We start from the raw sequence: 21732 nt of genomic DNA on the forward strand, positions 1-21732 counted from the left end.
TAAATCATTCTCTCATGGTTTTTTATGTTTGTAGAAGTGGTGTAATGTCTCAGAGTACTATACAATAATTATTTGAAAAGACTTCACAGGGGTTAAGGCTGCAGAGCCACCCTATGGGAAACCCAAAGTTTACTTTATTGGCCCTATGGAACATATGAAACCAAACAGCCAGTATGACATACCTCTGGTGGATTACCTCTCCAAATAGAAGAATCGAACTACCTCTGTTCCCTAAAGGACAAGTGCAAAGGTCGCTGGGGTCCTAGGAGAAATTTTCAGGAGAGAAGGCTCTCCCAAAGAATTAGCCACCTACAGTTAGTACCCGTTATATTACATTTACAAACATGTGAAATAAGTATATAAGTTTGCCTTATATGGGAATTGATTACGGTTGTGTGAAACCTATTTCTGTATATCTTTTAACTGCCTTACAAACAGGTTATGATGCAAAATCCTTATATGGACATGAACAGCTTGGTAGCCCCGACAAGTAAACAGGTTACCACTTAATTTATAACTAAGGATAAACAGGTTTTGTTTCCATGTCTGGTTTAAAGTTGCATCATCCTGTGTTGCCATGTCCATGACACATCAGAATAAACTTGTTTTGTAATCTCCTTGGAGATCTGGAATCCTCACACAGGTCTATTGCATTGTATATATGTGTGAGCCAACCTTCTGGAGCTGAGAATCAGCTGCAGCAGGAGGGCTGCTTTTGTTTATGAAAATAAATACTTCAGTTGGTGAACCTTATCTGGCTCCTGGGAATCACTTACTTTAGTATCCAATGAGATGACACCCTTTTGAGGTAGTTCAAGGCAGTCCTTTATCATCCACAAAGAAATGGACAGGTTTAATCTTCAATTGGCAGCAGCGTCCCACCAGGACCCCAGAATTATGCCTCCAGAAGCATTTGTGACCCACATGTTGATGCTAAAGACAGTTGCATGTATTTTGCCGTTCCAAATGATGATTGAAGAAGTGCCTACACCAGTTTGATTGTGACAGGATGACGAGATGTCAGAGTGGACACTGGCGTGCTGATAGAAGACATAATCTGCATGCAAGAAAAATCAAATGAAGAAAAACCAAAGGAGGCTGTGAAAGCGCCCGAACCTGCATCACAGCAATGTGTCAAAGTGAGAGTCTAAGAACAAGGAAATATTCTTGAAGCACAGATACCAATTCAAGTGTTGAGAGCACAACTGGACTATGTCCTCTCAAGGGACAGCAGAGTCCAGAAGAGGAAATGTCAGCCATCTATGAAAGAAAAATACCAATATAATGGCTAAGATCAAAGAATCATCCCCTAACGAGAGTCAAAAGGGCAAAGCACCAATGGAAGAACAGACAATGAACAGATGGAATGGCAACCCTCAATTTCCAGAAGATGTAAGAGCGACTGATCCAGGAGTCCCACTGCAGACTCATCCCAAGATTGTCAGTCACTTGTGAGAAACTCCCCAACAACTGGTGCAAGAAAAGTGTCGGTGATGTTCACAGACTGAACTAGATTCTCATCCTACTACTGTTTGTACAAAGGAGAGGCATATTGTATCCTTCTCCCCCGGACTGATCAATGACACAGTGCAGGCAGTAAGGCAGAATAGGGGCAGAGATCTATTTGGCTGGACGTCTGTGGAGTGCCCCACTCTCCTTTAAGGTACCACCCGCCTCTTTATGTATTCTTCAGATTTTACAGTTCGCTTCGTTCTTCACCAAGCCACACCACTACATTGACAAAGGTCAGTAAAGCTGGTAGTGTTGTGGGTCCAGGCCTAGGGGTATTTCAGTCCCTGGTACCCATGTAAACTTAAGTGATCGTGGCGCTCAGGGCATCAGAGAGTCTAAGGGGCACTCTGGGCAGGCACTGTAGTAACAGGCTGGTGCACTACCACTTTGCTCACTGCTCGTATCGCACTGGGGCTTCAATAAGCCATTGGAAAAGGAGAGAGTGCACCTTGTATGTGGAGTTTTAACCTGATCCCCCCAGAGGCAAGATCTTTTCCGATGGGCACTCGATTGTTGACCTTTCACAGTAAAGGATGACCGCTTCATAAGACCTGCTTTATAGAGGCAATCTCTCTAAAGATGGGGTGCTGACAGCAGGCTAACACTCACTTCTGCTGTGGTACGTTTTGTGGAGCTATTGGCATGACATTACCCGGTGCATTGAGTGCTGTCCACCGTTTCCCCATTACCTGACTGGATTGCTGCCAGACACTGGATACCCATGCGGCCTGGATACCACTGTGCACAATGAAGCTGGAAGCAAACAAATTATTCTTTAACTATTTCGTGAGGGAGTGCGGATCATGGGCTGCGTTCAGGTGACTGTGGTGACTGCCGTGCAGCGGACCTTCTGTTGTCCTGTAAAGAAGGGCCAGTACTTCTTAGTCCACTTTTGCTCGGTCTTGCTATACTACGGATATGCTTTAGTTCTTCATTTTGGACTCCTCAGAGGTCAGAGTGCCACTCAGTACTCCATCACACTCGCTATAAGCCATCTGCCTTCTCATTGGCTGGCGAGAAGAGGTTCCCCTGAACCACCGTGGAGTACGGCCGGTTACATGGGTACTTCCTTAGCATGCCAGGGTACTTAGGCTTGGATGGTTAGCAATTGCAGGTTGAGTTAATTACATATATTGTACATCTTATTATAGTCCACTCAAGTAGACTCGTTTTCTCTTGTGGCTTACTACGAATATGTTAGGGTGTCTGAAAATAATGCTTTCTTTCTCAAACGCTGGACTGTCCTTTTATCAATACCCCTGCAATGTCCATTTGTCTGATCACAGTAGTGAGCAAGCTTCTTAATTTGAGGTCAGCGGTTAAAGATGCTGCGAGTAACATGAGCTAATATCAGACGAACCCTTGCGACACTGAGGAACACCTCGCTGAATGACAGCTCTTCCCTTATACTTCTGAGAACTACTTGTTCCTGAATATTCGATGAGCAACAAAAATCATCCCTAAGGCAGAGGCCTTCTATTTATCTTTTATAACAGTTTTACTGAATCCAAAATGTATGATGTTCCTTAGTCACCTTTTGAGCACATGACAGTCAAATTCACAGCATAGCCAAAAAACACAATTGTCTTGTCCTTCTCAGAAGATCTTCCTGCCACTCCCAGCCCTGCGCCTCTGAACGTTATTTCCTCTTCTAGAATGATTACCGTAACCGTACAGTCTATTTCTTTCTTTGCTCACTACTTAAGGTTTTGCACCTGTAACATTGAGTCCTAGACATTGGCTGGAGCACAAGTTCGATCTTTGTAACTCGTTGAAAATGCCCTCTAAGGGACTATTGTATTTTCACAAAGCGATAGGCAGATCGTTCTTCACACAAACGTACTAGTATCAATTTAGCATCTATTAAATCCAGGCATTCAATTCACTAGCTCATCAGACAGTCCAGGAGTTTCATTACTTTTTACTATAATAGTAAATGTAGTTTTCCTTCACCATCACCACTTCCTCAATCCCCCCCTGAATAATCTTTCTACTCTGAGCTTAGTGCTGAAAATTCACTGCACTAGATGTGGGGCCTCATTACAAGTTTGGCCGTATTACGGTGGTAATTCTGTGGAATACAGCACATTTACAAGGCTGGGAGCATAGCTCAGGGGCAACGAGTTTGTCTTGGAAGCAAGACAACGCATAGCAACACAGGTTCTTGCAACACAGGTTTGAATCCTGGGCTCACGATTAGAAACTGGTCTCCGGTATTAAGCGTGTTATAAAAGAACAATTATACCGCCAAACAAAATTACTGTTCCCGCCTCTTAGTCCAGCGGCTTTACAGCCAGATTACAAGTGGTGCTAGGCAGTGTAAATCCCCATTTTTGTATTTCATAGGACTCCATGAGGATTAGAGTAGACTTATTGGCGATAAGGCAGCAGATTTTCCTCCAGCTTTTTTCTGGAGAAAAATCCTCCACCTCAACACCAAACCTATAGTACAGCGGTGCTGTAATTAAGTGGTAATGGAATTAATACCACATTACTGCCATTTTTTAATGCACTGCCATACGTCTAATGAGGCCCACGGTTTCCCTCTGAAGTATGTAATTGTCAAGAATGCGGTTAAACCTGGTATGATTCCTAAGCGGCATCTTTCAAACGAGCCGGCAGAGTCCTTGCAAGGAGATGGCAGTCTTCACAGGTCCCAAGGAGTACAAATGATATGGCTTTCATGCCCTGCCAGGAGGGCGGAAATGGCCTTTAATGGCCCGCAAGTCCTAGCTAGGGCAGGCTTGAGTGAAGCGAAGGACAGGGCATGAAAGCCATGCACCCCCCCGGGTTCATCTGGGGTGCAAATGACTTTCGCAATTATTCATCAGGAGATCCGCGCTGCTAGCGCAGCCAATTGCCCGATGAAAAACGAAATATGGAAAAGGGACTAAGTGCCTTTTCCCGGTCTATATGAGCAGCCAGGCGGGAGGAGCAGCAGGACTGGAGCACAATGCTCCGGTCCCGCAGATAAGTGAAGGGGTTGGGGAGGCAACAGGGAGAGGCTCACTGTTGCCTCCACCAATGAAAAAGGGAAGAAAAAAAAAAAAACATCTGGGGAAGTGCCTTGGGTTACTAGGAAAGCAGGCAGTGGTTGTGTATTCTCCGAGCGCCCTTCCCCGGGTGAGTATTTGTCTTTAGCACACCAGTATTTAATACAAGGTTTAGAAGAATATTCTTCCTAGCATTGTACCCGCTCTACGCTTGCTTATCAACAAGATACTTTACATGGCCACTGTCCACAGGTGATATATATCAGGGATGATCACTCCTCCCCTACAAAAAGCCATGGCAGACCGAGGAGCCATAAACTCTGACCAATCTCTCGGAGAAGCTGGCTACTACTGAATTTCAACAAGACACCCAGGGTAATGGACTATTACATGACTTTGAGTTTGGTAAATATCTAAGAACGCATCTAACCGGATGTGCACAAGGTTCCAGCATGTGAGATTTGTGATCACCACAGCACCATCGTTGGAGACGGTCTTCTGATTGCTTAAGCCTGGTTTTGGAACAACCGACTGCCTTGATGTTCAAAAGTCAGAGTTCTTGCTTTTGATCTATGATTCTAGATCTAGCGAGCCACCTTTCTCTTGGCCATCAGAGCTGGGGCCTACCTTTTGCTATTTCGAGTTGTCCATAATTTGTCTGTCTTAACTGATTCCACCTTATGCTTCACACCTCAACTCAATGCAGTTGCAAAGAACGCTCCCCATCAGTATTTTACGGGCATTTGAAAAGCGCAGACTAAGGCCAAACAGCATCTAAGTGCTACGCATCACAAATGGGGGAGAAACAAACCAGCTGAGCAGGTGACCTCAAGGTGAAAAAAAGATATGTTTTTCAGCTTTCTACAAAACTGAAGATGCTCAGTAAACTCACGGAGGGACAGAGGAAGAGAATTCAAAAGAGTAGGAGCCAGGACTGAAAAGGACCGCTCCCGCACCCTTCTCGAGCCCTTTAGCATCTCGGGATCTTTACAAGGATGTGTGAGGAAGTCTACAGGGTTCGAACTGACTTGTATAAAGTTGGTTTAGCCCACAGATATTCTGCTCCAGTATTATAAATGGCACAATGGATCAAAGTGTCTTGAACTTAATCTGGCTCCCAATGGGTAGCCAGTGCAGTTGGCGAAGCATGACCGAAGAATGAGACAGTCTTGGGGCACCCAGAGCAAGCTGTGCCACCGAGTTCTGTAGAACCTGGAGGCGCTGGAGCAAGAAGGCATGTTGACCCAAGTATATGCCATTACAGTAGTCCACGGACCCCATGATGGAAGAAGTGACCACCTTGGTCTGGGACTCAGGTTGCAGAAATGGCAAAATTGTCTTTAATACTTTGAGTTTAGCAAAGCTCATTTGGCATTTTAAACAGAGGAGAGAAGTTTGATTCCAAGACTTTTTACAGCATTCACAGCTGGGGCCACAGTCCCAGGGAGGGAGGCGAGTATTTGGCACTCCATGGGGACCCAGAAGCTGAAGAGCCCCCCTCCCACCAACAACATTGAGTTTAAGCCAGTTCATACCATCCAATCGCCAATGGAAGATAAACATTTCCACAGTTTGAAAGGAGGATCAACCCCTGGAGCATTTAGACAAAAAAGGATCTGCTCATCATCTGCGTAGTTGTAAAACCACACCCCAAGCTCAGCAATTAGGTTGGCCAGCAGATACAGGTTAAACAGAAGCAGAGACAGGGCAGAGCGCTGAGGGACCCGCAAGTCATTGCCACTAGGGAAGATTTGAACGTAGGCAGTGACACTGTGAAACCGGTCAGACAAGAATGATCTGAACCATTGGAGTGGGTAACCTACGATCCCAATTCTCTTCAAAACTTGCAATAGAGTTTCATGGTCAACAGTTATCAAATACTGCAGAGGTCAAGGAAGATCGAAACTCTGTCCTCTCAGCGATCCTGAAGCAAGGTAATGACATCTTAGATGGAACTAATATACTCTCATATACTCTGTGCCCATTTGAGGGCACAAGCCGGACTTCATGAGAGCAGGCAGAAGGGAGATAGGCCGATACTTTTCCAGCAAGGAGGGATCCACATAAGACTTTTTTAGGAGGGGAGAGATAATAGCTTGTTTAAGTGAAGTTGGAATCATCCCAAATGTAAAGGAATGGAACGCTGCTGTAGCCAAGGCAATAGCATCCTCAGGAAAAGCCTGGATGACTTTCAAGGGAATTGAATCAATAGGAGATGCTGACCTAAGTTTTAGAGGAGAAGTGGAGACTATTTCACTGGTTCAAACTGAAATAGGCCAATCTGATTATTCCCCCTCAGGGGTTGATCCAAAATACGTGAGTCGTAGCCAATACTGAAGAATAAGCCAATACTGTCACAATCAGCTTGTGTGGGCAAAGCGCCAGTCAAGAGAGGAACAGGAGTGGAGAGCTCCCTTGCCACTCTGAATAATTCACGGGCAGAACAAGAGGCTGTCAGAATCCGGTCAGCGTAAAAGTACAATTTAGCAGCTTTAGTAGCAGACTGATAAACCAGGAGAGCTTGCTTATGTAGCTGCTTGGTACACAAATCATAGTCACTGCGCCATTTGCGCTCAGCATGACAGCAGCGTTTTTTGAGCACTCCAAGGTCTGCAGAAAACCAGGGAGGCAAGGGTTTAGCACGATTAGCTGACAGTTTCTCTGTGGAGCAAGCACATTGGCAGTGCTCATCATGGCATTCACTAGTGAGCTACAGGGACCATGTTTGTCAAGCACCACGCCTCTCTGCGTAATTGGGAGCAGAAGGTACCCAATTGAGGCTGGGTTAACCCGTCCCCAATGGTGACTTATTTGAAATGATTTATGAGCTCCATGAGGCAAAGTGTCAAGGACAATCGAGAATGGAAGCAAGTAATGGTCAGACCACAGAATAGGAAGAAGCTGAAAAGTATTTAGCCAACTTTCCTCAGAAGAAATAAGGTCAAACGTATTACCAAGAATTTGCGTGGGACGATGATTCCACTAATGTGAATAGGAATCTGCCCGGAGAGCAATGTGATTCTTAGCTTGAGGGCCAGTGAGCATGTTAACTCGAAGATTAAAATCACCCATCAAAATAAGTTTGGGATAGGCGAGTGACAGATCTGTAACCAATTGGGCAAAATTCAACGCAATTTAATTTTCAACGCAGCTCACCCATTTGCTAAAATCTCTGCTCCATTAGCATCCATACGCTGGCCCCCTCTTGGCTTCTCTACTGCAAAAAGGCGTACGTCAGTAGCTAGTACAAAAATGGCAGAAAACAGCCATATGGCTAATCGTCTATTCTAAATGACCAGATCAATGTTCCCACAGGCGTGAAATGTTACTTGGCTGCATGTGACTAGGGAAACAAAATCTATTAATTCACTTGGAAAGCCAAGCATTACGTCACACCTGCCAACTTTTCTTTCCTAACATGTTTGCATCTTGCTGGATGGATATTGCGTTTACAAAACAGATTAAGCTATCCACCTTCGAACCGCGGCGTAAATGATGGAGTGGTTTGTGCCTTCAGTTCTGTGGTGTATGCCACTGGCATTCTACCCCTCTCACCAGTATTTGCCTGCCACTTTAAAGTTTCTTTGCAGTCCTTAAAAGTAAATTTGTTTTAACGGAGTTCATATATTAACATGCTACTATGGTGTATTTTCAACTGTGTGACCATGGTTGGCCGTGTCTGGCGTCGATAGGAGCATGTTGTTTGATCCTTAAGCCTGTACTATAGTTCACATTGTTTTTATGCTGGTCGACATTTATTTAGAGTTTGATATCTCCAGATGTTGGTGTGCACCACACTAATAAATTTAACCAAAACCCAACCAAAACACTTCTTTAGATAAAAGAATATCACGCCATTAGCGCTATGTGCTAGATCTCCTTTTGGGAAAAAACGAATCTCTTTAGGGCTTTATTGGCACCCAAGTGGTATCTAAGTATCTGGTCCCAGATTTCTTGTGGAGGGTGCACAGGCTGGGTAACAAGGTCCGGAGTTTTCATTTCAAAGACATACTGTAGTGTAAAACACAGTAATGGATAAAGTGGGTACGGTGGCGTTCCTAAAGGCACTTTATTTTTTTAAGCAGACCACGATGCCAGCTGACAGCATGCTGAAACTTTCTCTTCTTCAGAAGTACATCCCAACACAAATATTTCTTTATGGAAAGAAGACTTTGACTGCAGGTAAATTAGGTGCAGCTATGCTGCATGATTTGTTGCAATTTGTGCTCCTTTAATGTCCTCCGGTAGGATTGCCATAGATTAGGACAGTATCTGACCCAAATCTGCTATTCAACACCCTCTGACTGATCTTCTAGTGGTGACAAGGTGTCAGAAAGAATGGTTCAAGACAAAACGCAAAGTTCAAATATTTTAAAGAACAGATTGTCAGTATTGGGACTGTCTTATTACATTTGGCTACCACTTTGGGGCGTGTCCCTGCATGTCCTGGTCCTTCCGTTTCTTCCACCTTCTCTGGTTTCGTCACATCAGAGGACAAGTTATTTAAGTCCTTGCTGGGTTGTTGATGTGAGATAGTCTCTCTCTCCTTCCTTCGCTCTCTCAGTCGCTCTTTCTGTCAGTCTCTCTTTCTCACTAAATCTCTCTTGCAGGCTCTCGCTCTCTTCTCTCTCGCTATCCCTCGCTCTCCCCTGTTTTACTCAACAGTGTGATCAAAGACTCTTGAGTACCTTGGCTGCTTGATTAGTAGCCGCAATGTTCTTTTTACTCGTATGCACTCTTGTTCCCATTGGACTCTTCTTCTCACTAGAGCACAAGTATTACACCTATTTCATTTCGCCCTTAATGATTAGAGATCACACTCTGTATCCCAGAATAACTTATGATATGCAGGTACTCCTTCCAGAGATTAGGGGCTTAAGATACGCTCTCTGACATTTTGAATCTGACTCACATCACCACAATGTAGAGGGGGAATGGTTGGTTTCTCAGTTCTAGGTGGTTGCTGGTGATGGATTCGGTTTTCTCCCGCTTTCAAGTTTCCTCTCCTTCAATTCCCCCAGAGGACCACTTGGTGCCCCAATTTGGCAGCTTCTATTTGCATTTAGGAACAGCTGCTGATTGACATCACTTCCTCTTAAGATCTTGCGTTTGCACGCCCTCTCTCGCTCTTGCAATCCTAGGAACACCTGCTCTACATCTCTTTGACAACCTCTCACTTGTCCTCAAGTTAGTGAGCTCCTACCACAGATATGGCATCTCCACCATTTCAATGCTGCACATGGTATCTACAGGCTATCTGCCTAAAGAGGACTGGCATGTCTTTAGTTGTTCCTTCCCGAGATTCTTCCAGTATCCTCCTGGTTTCTGGCAGAGTTGATGCCCCACTGGTGACGCTGGTCTGCTCTCTTGTCTGTGGTGCCGTGTAGATCCGGCAATATAATGGGCTCTTCCCAGTCTAAAGTCTTCCTGTCCAGATAGTATTGACTTTAATGTTTTATGAAGCATCTTACAACATTACAAAGCTGATTCCTCTAAAAGAAAGATATTCCACTACCGCCTGAATGTTTGTTCCCGGAAAGCATAATTTAAACACCCAAACTCAGTGGTCCCCTGCAAGAAAGCAGAAAATATCCCTTGTATACTGAAAGGCAGACCCAGGCACCTTATCTGGATGTATACATCATGTGTTACCTTCCGATTCATGCAAGAGGCTCAAAGAAGTTAGGGCATACCTTCCAACTATTGATTATTTCCTACATCAAAATCTGCAGAGACTAGCCAGCCTTCTTCTGGGCAGGGCACCTAAGAGAAATCCTATGGATTACCATGGCAACATATCGACCTGTAAGCGCCCAAATAGTTGGTAGTATTAGTATTTCGATTGCATTTTGTAAAGCGCACATAATCACCTAAACATTCAAGAGCTTTCCAGAGCGATCAACTGCCAATAGAGGAGTACCAGTTTAAACACATAGGTCCTCTTGATTTAGTTTACTATATAGGTGCTCTTTCTGACTAACATAATTCACTGGATGGTATGTTCCATCACAGCGATTTTCATGTATTGCCTACACAGAGCCAGGGGCACTACTTAAAGACTGCACCTGCCTCACACCGACGTTGCACGTGGAAAATACACCATCTATGCCCAGCAAAACCCTCTCATGCAGACAGAGGGGTTTGATTCTGCATGGTTTTTGCATCTGCAACAAATCCACGCAGATACCATGTTACAAATGATGCATGCCATGCATAGCGGGTGTCATTTACAAATGGGTGTAAAACCACACAGCAACTCCAGTTCACCCAGGCTTCCATTCAGAATTAAAACGAATTACAAAATCAAATTTGAACGGAGAGGACCATTTATGTAGGCCGTTCTTTTCATGCAATGTCGTGGTCAATCTAAAAGGACCTGATAGTGCCGGAAGTAACTGGAATCCGCTCACCTTGTTGTCATTGAGAGAATCACTTGAGTAATCCATGGACACCAGCACCTCCACTCCACTGTCCAGAGGCCACCGATTCCTTGACGCTTCCGTTTGTACCATCCTATGTCTGTAAGTGGCCTGAACTCCAGCGGTACGCTTCACTTCAAAGCTCACAGCTCCCGGTGGCACACACCTGAAACAGAGAAAGCAGTTAGCATTGGGAATGGTTATATATCCGTGGAAAACAATGAGTTAAACACATTATGATTACATTTAATAAAAGCAATGGAAATATTATTGAAGTGGCTTTTAAGGTTATGGCTGGAGTGCAAAACAATAAAACCCACAAATTGGCCAAATAAAAGTTTCTAAAGCAACTATAACCCAGCCAGAGCCATCCTAATGGAACCATCACTCAACCACGGATCATGACATCTCCCGTATTGCTTGCAAAGGAAAACAGTTTAATTGGGCTTTGTTTTGTGTTTGCCCTTAAATGTCAAACTGTACCTAAACATTCTGTGGTACTAATTAGCTGTTTTTTCATATGTCCTGTGGCTATGTATGTGTCAATTGTCTTGGCATATGTGGCATCATGAGCATTTCATGGTGGTGGCCTTCGAAACAGAATTTAAGAAGACATCTTTCGATTTCTGTGCCCTCCAAATAATAGGTTCTTAGTTGAGATTCAATATTAAAGACTTAAGCTTGCTGTGCATTGAAAAAATAAAATGTTTTAATGAGTTTCAATTAAATGCTTAGTTGGATGTTAATATACATCAAAGTCAAAGTCTTGTAAATCCTTGGATACAGGTAATTTTTATATCTTTCCTCGATGATTAGAAATAAACCATGACCTCTGTATTTGGGTATAAGCTTAATTGGATGTTAATTCAGATAAAAATCAGGATCTAGTATGTCCTTAATAGCTATAATAATGATTGAATGCTTGCAAGTTAGGGAAACCCTGAGGCCGGATGTTGCAACTGAAAATGACCCATAACAAGGTTAGCATACACAGGGGCAAATTTTTCCCCCATCGCTGTACCTTGTTTTTGTCTTTAGATGACATTATTGAACAGAAAAATGTTGTTTTGTAGTGTGACGAGCATCTCCAATAACATTTCATTCTGTAAATAAGATATTGAGCGTGTCTTCAAAAAATAGTTGGTTGCATCGATGCCTTTTGAATGTAAGATGCTAGTGTAAAGAGATGAGACATCAAGTGTCACGAGTCTGAAATTTGTTTCCCAATTCACTGTAGTTAGTGGTTGAATAATATATTTTGTGTCCTGTATATAAGAGGATAGGCTTGCTGCCAATGGTTGAAGATGTAGCTCAATAAACTCAGAGATGGGTTCTGTTAAGGAACCGATTCCATTGATGATTCGTCTTGTTGGTTGGAAAAAAAGTTTATGAATTTTTGGGATGAAATAGGCTGTCGCAATGATGGGATGAGTGTTTTTCATAAAATCTCTTTCCTCATCAGTTAAAAGACTTTGATCGTGCCAATGATTGTTCATGATGCTCCATTCATGCGTCAATGCTGGTAGTGGATTGTCCTCAAGTTCATCATAGCAATTATGGTCTTGAAGATGTTCATTTGCCATTGTGATGTAATCAGTTGTTGAGAGCAAAACGATTCTTCCACCTTTGTCTGCTTGTTTTAAAATAATTTCCTTATTGGTACTTAGGTCCTGAATAGCTTTGATTTCCTGATAGGTCAAATTTTGTTTGAAGAATTTCTTATTGTGTCTGGCCAAATAGTGAGGTCTTAAGTCATTAGTTACTGAAAGATGTCTATTGTGGTTGCCATTGGTAAATTGGGGTTGAATGTTGATTTGGGTTTTAAATTGGTTTCTTGTGCCAATCCTATGTCTAAATTTATTTCTGATGCAAAGGATTCCAGAGTTTGTTCTTCAGATGAATCTTCTAGGCTCAATAGTGGTACTGTGCGTTCAGCGATTGTTGTAGTTATAGCAGAGGGTATTGGTGCTGATGTGTTGTTTCTTGACATTTTTGTAGCAAAATACTTTTTCAATCTCTAAATTGTGCTAAATTTGAAAAGATCCACATTAGTCTGGAAATAATCTAGGGTATTCGAGGGGCAGAAGGAAAGGCCTTTACTTAATGCTGAATTTAAGTATGGGGATAGGTCATGACCCGTCAAATTCATGACTAGGATTTCCTTGATAGGCTATTTTTTGGACCCGATTAGAATTCCTTGTCTGATGTTGGTACCGTTTTGAGCTTTGGCCTTAAACAATTTGTGAGTTTTGTTCGTCACTAGGGCGTCACTGAATTTCTTTTTTTTCTCCAAATGATATACCTTCAGTAGCTAATGGCCATGGCCTGTGACAACATATGGCTCAGCCATAACAAATGGCAGAGTACCCAAGTTTCTCTGGTGGGTCATCAAGCTACTACTAGCCTGCAGACTCAGTATACAGGTCTATTCTGGGCATGGGTTTTGTCACAGACCAAGGCATGCCCCAGATGTGACCTGCAGGTAGAGTTGTATGCCAGCCTGCAGATCGCTAGCCTGGTCTGCAAGCCATGTAAAGAAAAGCAGGCATTCACAAGAAATACTGTTCCCACCTATGACTCCCCTGACTTTGCCTAGGGTTAGTGGGTGGCTAGAGGGCTGGGATTTCCTGCTTATTTTTTTTATTTTTTTTATTTTTATTGTGAGTTACACAGGTCCCCGGAAAATAATTAGTAAAGAACAATGGTTGAATTTTAGAAATCATTCCTTGTCCATTTCATAGCTGAAGACTCCATTTTAAATCTGGTCTCGCGATTCAAATGTCTTTATGAAACAAAAGAAATGGCAAATGATCAGAGTCAACTGAAGCAACTTTGTAGGAGTTCAAACTAAAATAAGAAAAATCAAGCTTCTATAAAGAAAACCAAGCTTCTAGAAAACCATAGTCCCTCCCCCTCTCCCTTAGTCTCTGCTGACTGGCATTCAAATCCACAGACTTGACCCAGCACTTTTTTCTTGTCTCTAGTGGTTGGATGCAGGACTTGTCTCATCAGGGTGTCATTCTTCCCTTTGAGTACATCTGGCACCATCAAGTTCGTTGTCAGATTTTGGGTCAGGTGCTGCACACTTTTGTATCTCATCAGAGATCATGGTGAGCTCTGGGAGTATTATTTTCAACCCCTCTGATGCAGTTTGCAGATCATGCCACAGTTTCTCCAGGCATCTTGGTCACAATCACGTGGTAACATATTTCCCCTTGGCTTGGGCACATCATCCTCCCTCTTACCCATCTTATTTTTCTTATTGTCTGATCTCCAACTCCTTTCCCTTCCAAGTTGTCATTATCAGCTATCCTCGTTAGGCTTGTTGCTACCACCTCCGTGCCAGGGTCTTTACCCTCTTCCACCTTCTGGTTCTCAATTGTTGCATCCACCTGCTCCTCATAACTTCCTTGTATTCTCCAATTCTCCACAACCTCCTTGGTTGCTCTCTTCACTTCCTCCGGGTTAGCTCCTCACTCCAACCCTCTTTCACATCATCTCGTATTATTTGCCTCCATCTCCTTTTCATTCATGGACGCCTACTCTAAGCCTCTGGCCTCCCAGCCATGCAGTCATGCAACCTTCTGCTCTCAACACATTCAACTCTTCCTGTACGTCTCCAAAACCTTAGGCCCTTTTCATAATACAACCAGTCTACCCTGTGAAAATCTGATAGGTACTCAATAGTGATGAATTCCTGTGAATGCGGCAACATGGGTGCAGCCCCTCAGGCTTCATTGCAGGGGCAATAACCAGTGATCCGACCATGGAGATCCTCAATGAGATCACGAATTAAGTACAGTTAGAACTTGAAATTGGACCATCCTTGCTTCCTCTCCCTTCTGCGTATATTCCTTTATACACTACACTACACAAGGTGATTACCCTATCCATAGCTAGAGATACTCACTGAGATATATCCACCCCCTTTTTTCCAGATCATATCACCAGGACGTGTTTCACTAATGTAGAATTATATTATTTGAGCGGCTAGAGGGTGATTATCATAAGCTATAGTCCATACCCTCCCTAAACACATGTATTCACTTATCCATCTTTCATAACCTAACCGGTTAGCTCATTTAATTATTGTGCTTGTTTTATGTTTTCCCTCCCAAGTATGGGCCTTGCGGTACTTATCAGAAGATTGATTCTTCCTCTGATAAAATTTATATTATTTGTGAATTCATCCAGCATTGACTGACAAGTATTAATACTAAGAAACACACAATTCTTTGCATATTTGTCCCTTTTATAACCTCATACACAAGTGTTATTGCAGGTTCCCTCCACCACATCAAAGGTCTACAGTCCCTGAAGAAAATCCCCTCACTTATTCAAAGGGATAGAAACAAGGGGGGCTTTACAATTGGGTTCAGGTCAATCATCAATACAGAAAATTCAAATTCTTGGACCCCAAGAACATTACAAAAAACCTTGATTGTATTCAATGTTTTTTTTATATCATGTGATGAGACAAGTTATATTGACGTATTGCACAATTTGTTAGATTTACAAATTTGCACAGCACATTTGCACTTTGTTTTGTGGTACCTCATATGTTTAATATATCATGAATATCAATCAATTATGTCCCAGTAGGGTTTTAAATATGTTTCTAATAAATTGTATATGTACTTATGTAAAATGCAAGAAGTTTCCCTCCTCATTTAGAAGGAGGGCCTTCGGACCATCTACCGTACACTGATGACCTGGTGCTAATTGACCAGACATCAGTTGATCTGCAACGACAACTAAATGAATTACAGTCATACACACAGACAAATGGCCTAAAGGTAAACGTTGAAAAATCAGGAATAATGATCCTACAATCTGCCAAAGGAAGAAAGTCAAATAAGAAATCATGGTTCATAGGTAAAGATAGACTCTCGAGAGCCCATATTTGATATACTTGGGGAACGGTCTAAACACGTCCTTAAGAGATATACTAAGAGAAAATGTTGAGGCATGAGGCTAAAGCATTGGCATTGCAAGGTGGAATTTTACACAGGAAGTATGGTAAATTCGCCATCACCCGCTTATCACCTTTTACAAAATGAAGGTGGTCTCAATTCTAACGTATGGAGATGAAGCTTCCGTTTCTTTCCCAACAAAAAATTGGCCAATACTGGAGTGTTTATTTTGGAAGAAGATATTACACCGCTCATCCTGTGTACCAATACAGGTGATACGCCAATAACTTGGTCTGATCTCCCTCATGGCTATGGTCAATTGGAAAACCCTGTCATTTTACAGGAACTGTCGACTGGAGACACCACCAAGAGGGCTTGCCTTTGTGAAAAGAGCCCTCTCATGTGAACTCTATTCTTCTTTCTGCGAGTGGCAGAAAAACGGCATGAAACTCTACAATATCTTGACTCTTCTGATTGGCAACTGCTAGCTAATCAGGCGATGGTGAAAAGCAAGTTGTGAAAACATGACTGGATAAAAACACAGGAGCAAGCCAGTAAATTTAAACTATACACAGATAGCACCTTGCCCTACAGAGCTTTCAATACCTTGCCTAAATACTTGATGAGATGTCCAAACACCTTTTATACAGCACAGTATATGAAATTCCGCTTTCATCTATTTACAACTATGGAAGTCCTCTCTGCAATGAGTAAAACGTCTGAAACAGACAACAGTTGCAGATGCTGCACATCGAAATTAATAAAAGAAACCCTCAAGCACTTGGTACTCCAGTGCGAAGCATTAAGAACTATTAGCAACACATTTTCAGATCTTTTTTCAAAGATTTGAGATCATGGACACTGGAGTAATGGTGGATACACTTGATGCAGGGGCAAAGGATCTCATTGATAATTGCACTAGTCAATTTCCTAACTGGAGTATTTGATTCAATAGAAATGGCTGCATAGAGATCGACAACAGGACAGAATAAAGTAACTTGCCATCACTCAGCAACATGCTTTATCAGGACACCCTGCCCCCTGATGACGATGTTCTTTTTCCTTCTTTTCTACTTTTCTCTTCCTTTTTTTGCTTGATTTGTAAAAGTTTAATATGCGGTGATGAAAGGCTTAATAAAGTCCAAACACCTTAATAAAATTTTAAAAAGAAAACTTTTATATGATTTGATAGTTTGAGTGTTAGCAGGGATTAATTCGCCCCACCCCAGTCACATTATGTGACATCCGTGTAAATGACAATGGGTGGCTTGGTGTCGCTGTAGCACCGTCTTGGATTTACCTTTTCAACATCCATGACAAGGGATGCTCCGTTGAACTCCCACGCTGGACTCCATGCATTAGGTAAGCATCCGTTTCTTCATGCTGAGCTGCTCTCTGCAAATTCCAGAGCATGTGCGTGGGGATATGCTTTGAATGAATAGTGTCTCTGTTCTAACCAGATTTTGAGATACCCATTTCAATACTCACAGGGACATTTGATCCCGAATGCAGATGCATGTAGAAAGCCACTGTTTTGTCCAAAAAACCTCTTCTTTTCCAAAGCAACTCTTGGAATTTTAGGAAGGGCTTTCATTGCCCTATGAATAGTATACCTTTTCAACATGGGCACTAGTGACCACCTGACTACCACTAGGAGTCTTCAAATGCAGGTAGGGGGATGCCTGCAGCTCAAGAAGTGTTCATGCACAGTATGATAGGGATGGACTGTGGAACCTGGAGGCTCCACCATTCACTTCCTCCAGTGATCCCCAGCCCCATCCTCCTGGTCCCATGGTTTAAACAAACTGCAATCTGGTTGCCCCTTACTTGCTTAAAACCTTGCTTAATTTTTGCAGGTATGCAAACTACAATTTGTCAAGCAGGACCTTGGAAACGGCCCTGTGGGTTTGCAAAATTGGGTGAACACCACAAATATTATTTGGTCACTTTTGACCAGATTTAAAACAGACAGCAGGATGGATTTATGCCAAACCACAAAATGATTAAGCAGACCAGATACAAAGGCCTTACAAAGGTTTATAACAAATCTGTCCATGGTTTGCGGTATTTTGAGAAAAATAAATAATCGGAAACAGGCGTTTTGGTACCTAGCCATAATTTTGACTCTTGGTAAATGTGATAAGGCTTTCCAAAACAATTCAGTGTCCGGTCTATATATTTTGTGGAACGTTCGTGAAAATGTGTTAAATGGCACCAAAATTATTTATATCACAATAAGGGTTCTTACTGTGTGGAGTTCAATTTTACCAGAATTATAGAGTTCCCCACACCCAACCAGGTAAGTATATATATATATATATATATATATATATATATATATATATACTTACCTGGTATATATAATGTATCCCATATATATATATATATATATATATATATATATATATATATATATATATATATATATATATATGGGATACATTACTCACCGTAATCGTATTTCTGATGCTTGTATCTGCTTAGATTCACATGCTGTGCATAGGCCGACATCTAGTGGAAGCTGCGGAGTATTACAGTTTGTTTTTCGAAACTCAAAAATGGGCGTCGACACAGGCGTGCCAGTAATACTATCCCTAGTGTGACGTCCACTGTACCCAAGATCCCTCACGCGTCTAGGATCCTCAGATTGTATTTTTTCTGACATGAGGAAGCATGAGGAGTAGCGCGAGTACAGATAATCCAAGCAGATAGACAGAAAGGTAAGACTACAAGCAATCATGCGCCTTCTCTCGGAGGGGAGGAAGGGTGGGTCGCATGTGAATCTAAGCAGATACAAGCATCAGAAATACGATTACGGTGAGTAATGTATCCCTTCTGAGGCTTGAGGAATCTGCTTAGATCACATGCTGTGCATAGATTAGCGAGCAGTACCAGAAGAAGGAGGTGGGATGCGAGAAGGGTCATGAGCAAACAGGTGTCTTAGAACCGCTTGTCCCACTTGTGTATCTGTCTTGGAATGAGTGTCAATGCAGTAATGCTGAGTAAAAGTGTGAATAGAGCTACAAGTAGCTGCTTTGCAAATGGTGTCGAGGGGAACATTTGCAATGAAAGCCAGAGTGGCCCCAATGCCTCTAGTAGAATGGGCCCTTGGCGTAAAAGGCAGAGTTTTTTTCAGAAAGAGAGTAACACAGCTGTATACAGTTGATAATCCACTTCGAGATTGCGCCTTTAGAGACGCGATCCCCCTCTCTGCCTGTAGCTACGGAGACAAACAGTTGATCTGTTTTCCTTAGCGGTCTGGTTTTATTTACATAGTAGAGGACCGCCCTACGCACATCAAGGGTGTGTAGTTTCACCTCAGCTGAGCTTTGCGGGTTCTGGAAGAAAGCCGGAAGCTCGATGGACTGGTTTACATGGAACTTAGATATAAATTTAGGTGAAAACCTAGGGTGTGTGCATAAAACCAGTTTGTCTTTGTGGATAGTAAAGAAAGGATCCTGCACTGACAGAGCCTGAATTTCACTGACCCTTCTTATAGAGGTAATGGCTACTAAGAAGGCAGTTTTAACAGTCAGGTGTTTGAGACTACTTTTATGCATGGGTTCGAAAGGGGGGCCCATGAGCTTAGCTAGCACCACATTGAGGTCCCATCCTGGCGGTGGGTTCGAAATAGGAGGGTGAAGCCTCTTTACTCCTTCCATGAAGGCTTTAACTACTGGTACTTTCCACCACAATACTCTGTTATGGGATGTGGTGTAAGCCGAGAGGGCTGCCAGGTGTACCTTCAGAGAGTTAAAAACCAAACCTGCGTCCAGCAGGTGGAGCATGTATGTTACAACGTTGGAAGGAGTGCAATCAACTGGGTTGATTTGTTTATTCTGGCACCAAATAACGAATCTCTTCCACTTGTCAAAGTAACAGTGCCTTGTGTTTGGTTTCCTGGATTCTTTTAGGATGTCCATACACCTCTGTGGTAAATTGAGATGGCCAAACTCTATGACCTCAGGAGCCATGCTGCCAGGTTCATTGAGTTGGGTTCCTGGTGCACTGTTTGACCTTGTTGCTGGGACAGTAGGTTGTACCAGGCTGGGAGTTTGATGGGCTCGCACACCGCCATCCTGCGTAGGTGTGGAAACCATGGCTGTCTCGCCCACATGGGAGCAACCAGGATGAGCGTCATCGATTCCTTGTTCATCTTGTACACCACCTTCCTGATGAGGAGTTGGTGGAAAAGCGTACGCAAACATCCCTGACCAGTTCATCCACAGGGCGTTCCCTTGGGAGTCTGGCTGGGGGAACCTGGATGCAAATCCTGGGCATTGTTTGTTTTCGCTTGTGGCGAATAGGTCTATAGTGGGGAAACCCCACTGAGAGAAGAGATCTTCTACAATATCTCTGTGAAGGACCCATTCGTGTTCTTCTGGGAGGGAGTCTCTGCTTAGGGCATCCGCTAGGGAATTGAGCTCCCCTGGAACATGTTGTGATGACAGGAAGATGTTCCGTCTGAGTGCCCATATCCAGATTTTCTGGGCAAGCTTGGACAGATTTGGCGAACGAGTCCCTCCTTGTTTGTTCAGATAGAACATGGCTGTCGTGCTGTCCGTCCGGATTTGCACCGACAAGTTTAGTAGATGGGGCTCGAACGCCCGAAGCGCTCGGAATACTGCCAGAAGCTCTAGCAGGTTGATGTGGTTCTTGGCTACTGAGTGAGACCAGAGACCCTGAGCTGTGTGGTGGAGATGGTGAGCTCCCCACCCAGTCAGGCATGCATCTGTAGTCACTACTGCCTGTACTTCTGGATCGTAAAAGGGTTTTCCCCTTGCGAGATTCTCTCTTGTCCACCAGTGTAAGCTCTGTACGAGTGTTGGCGAAACGAACACTAGGTCGTCCCACTGACCACTTGCCTGAGACCACTGTTTCGCCAACCATTCCTGCATGGGACGCATGCGCAGACGCGCGTGGGGGACCAGGTAAATGCAGGACGCCATCATGCCCATTAACCGCATTGCTTTGCGTACCGTTATTTGTTGACCTGACTGATAATGTGGAATTTGCAGTAGTATACTCCGAATTCTCTCTTCCGAAGGGAAGGTCAACCCTTTCTGAGTATCTAGGATGGCTCCTAGGAACTGTTTTTAGGTGCTTGGCACCAGACTTGACTTCTTCTCGTTGATAGAGAAGCCTAATTCGTGGAGGAGGTCGATAGTCCTCTGAATGTTTGACCTGCAAATTCCTGGGGTTTCCCCCGTTATTAGCCAGTCGTCCAGATAAGGGTACACTGGGATTGCCTCCCTGCGTAGGTGTGCAGCTGCCACCGCCAGTACCTTGGTGAATACCCTTGGTGCTGAAGCTATCCCGAAGGGCAGTACCTTGAATTGGTAGTGGCGACTGTCCACCTTGAAGCGCAAGTATTTTCTGTGCGCTGGGAGCATGGAAATATGAAAATAAGCATCTTTCATATCCAAGGTTGCCATGTAATCCCCCTTTTTTAGTAGGGGGATTACCTCTTGTAGCGTGGTCATACGGAATTTTTGGGGCTTGACATACTTGTTGGCAGGCCGTAAGTCCAATACTGGGCGCATTGTCAAATCTTTCTTTGGCACAAGGAAGTAAGTTGAATAGCTACCCTTGTTTACCTGGTGTCCTGGGACGAGTTCTATCGCGTCCTTTTCTAGCAGAATGGCGATCTCCTCGAGAAGGATCTTCTGATGTTCTAAGGAGTGTATTCTTTGTCGTGGAGGGTGGTTCCGGGGACGCTGCAGTAATTCTATACAATATCCTGTGGACACTGTTGACAGCACCCATCTGTCCGAGGTGATCCCTTCCCAAGCCTGGGTGAAGGTGGAAATGCGTCCCCCTACTGGGGTTGCGTGAGAAGGGACCCTGAACTGAGCGTCACTGCTTTGGTGGAGGCGTGCCACGTCCCTTGTTGGG

At 43.4% G+C, this 21732-nt stretch overlaps 1 protein-coding gene across 2 annotated transcripts in view; it reads right to left on the minus strand.

Moving 5' to 3' along the window:
* The window catches only part of LOC138472786 (protein-arginine deiminase type-3-like), a 543016-nt gene that overhangs the window by 391192 nt on the left and 130092 nt on the right, over positions 1 to 21732 (minus strand). For both annotated transcript variants that reach the window (XM_069611133.1, XM_069611132.1), the window contains exon 2: positions 10916 to 11090. In XM_069611133.1, the coding sequence (XP_069467234.1) occupies positions 10916 to 11090 (175 nt within the window). The remainder of the gene's footprint in view (positions 1 to 10915; positions 11091 to 21732) is intronic.

This window comes from Ambystoma mexicanum, chromosome 8 (genome assembly GCF_040938575.1).
Source record: "Ambystoma mexicanum isolate Mex_15411 chromosome 8, UKY_AmexF1_1, whole genome shotgun sequence".
Classification (NCBI taxonomy): domain Eukaryota; kingdom Metazoa; phylum Chordata; class Amphibia; order Caudata; family Ambystomatidae; genus Ambystoma; species Ambystoma mexicanum.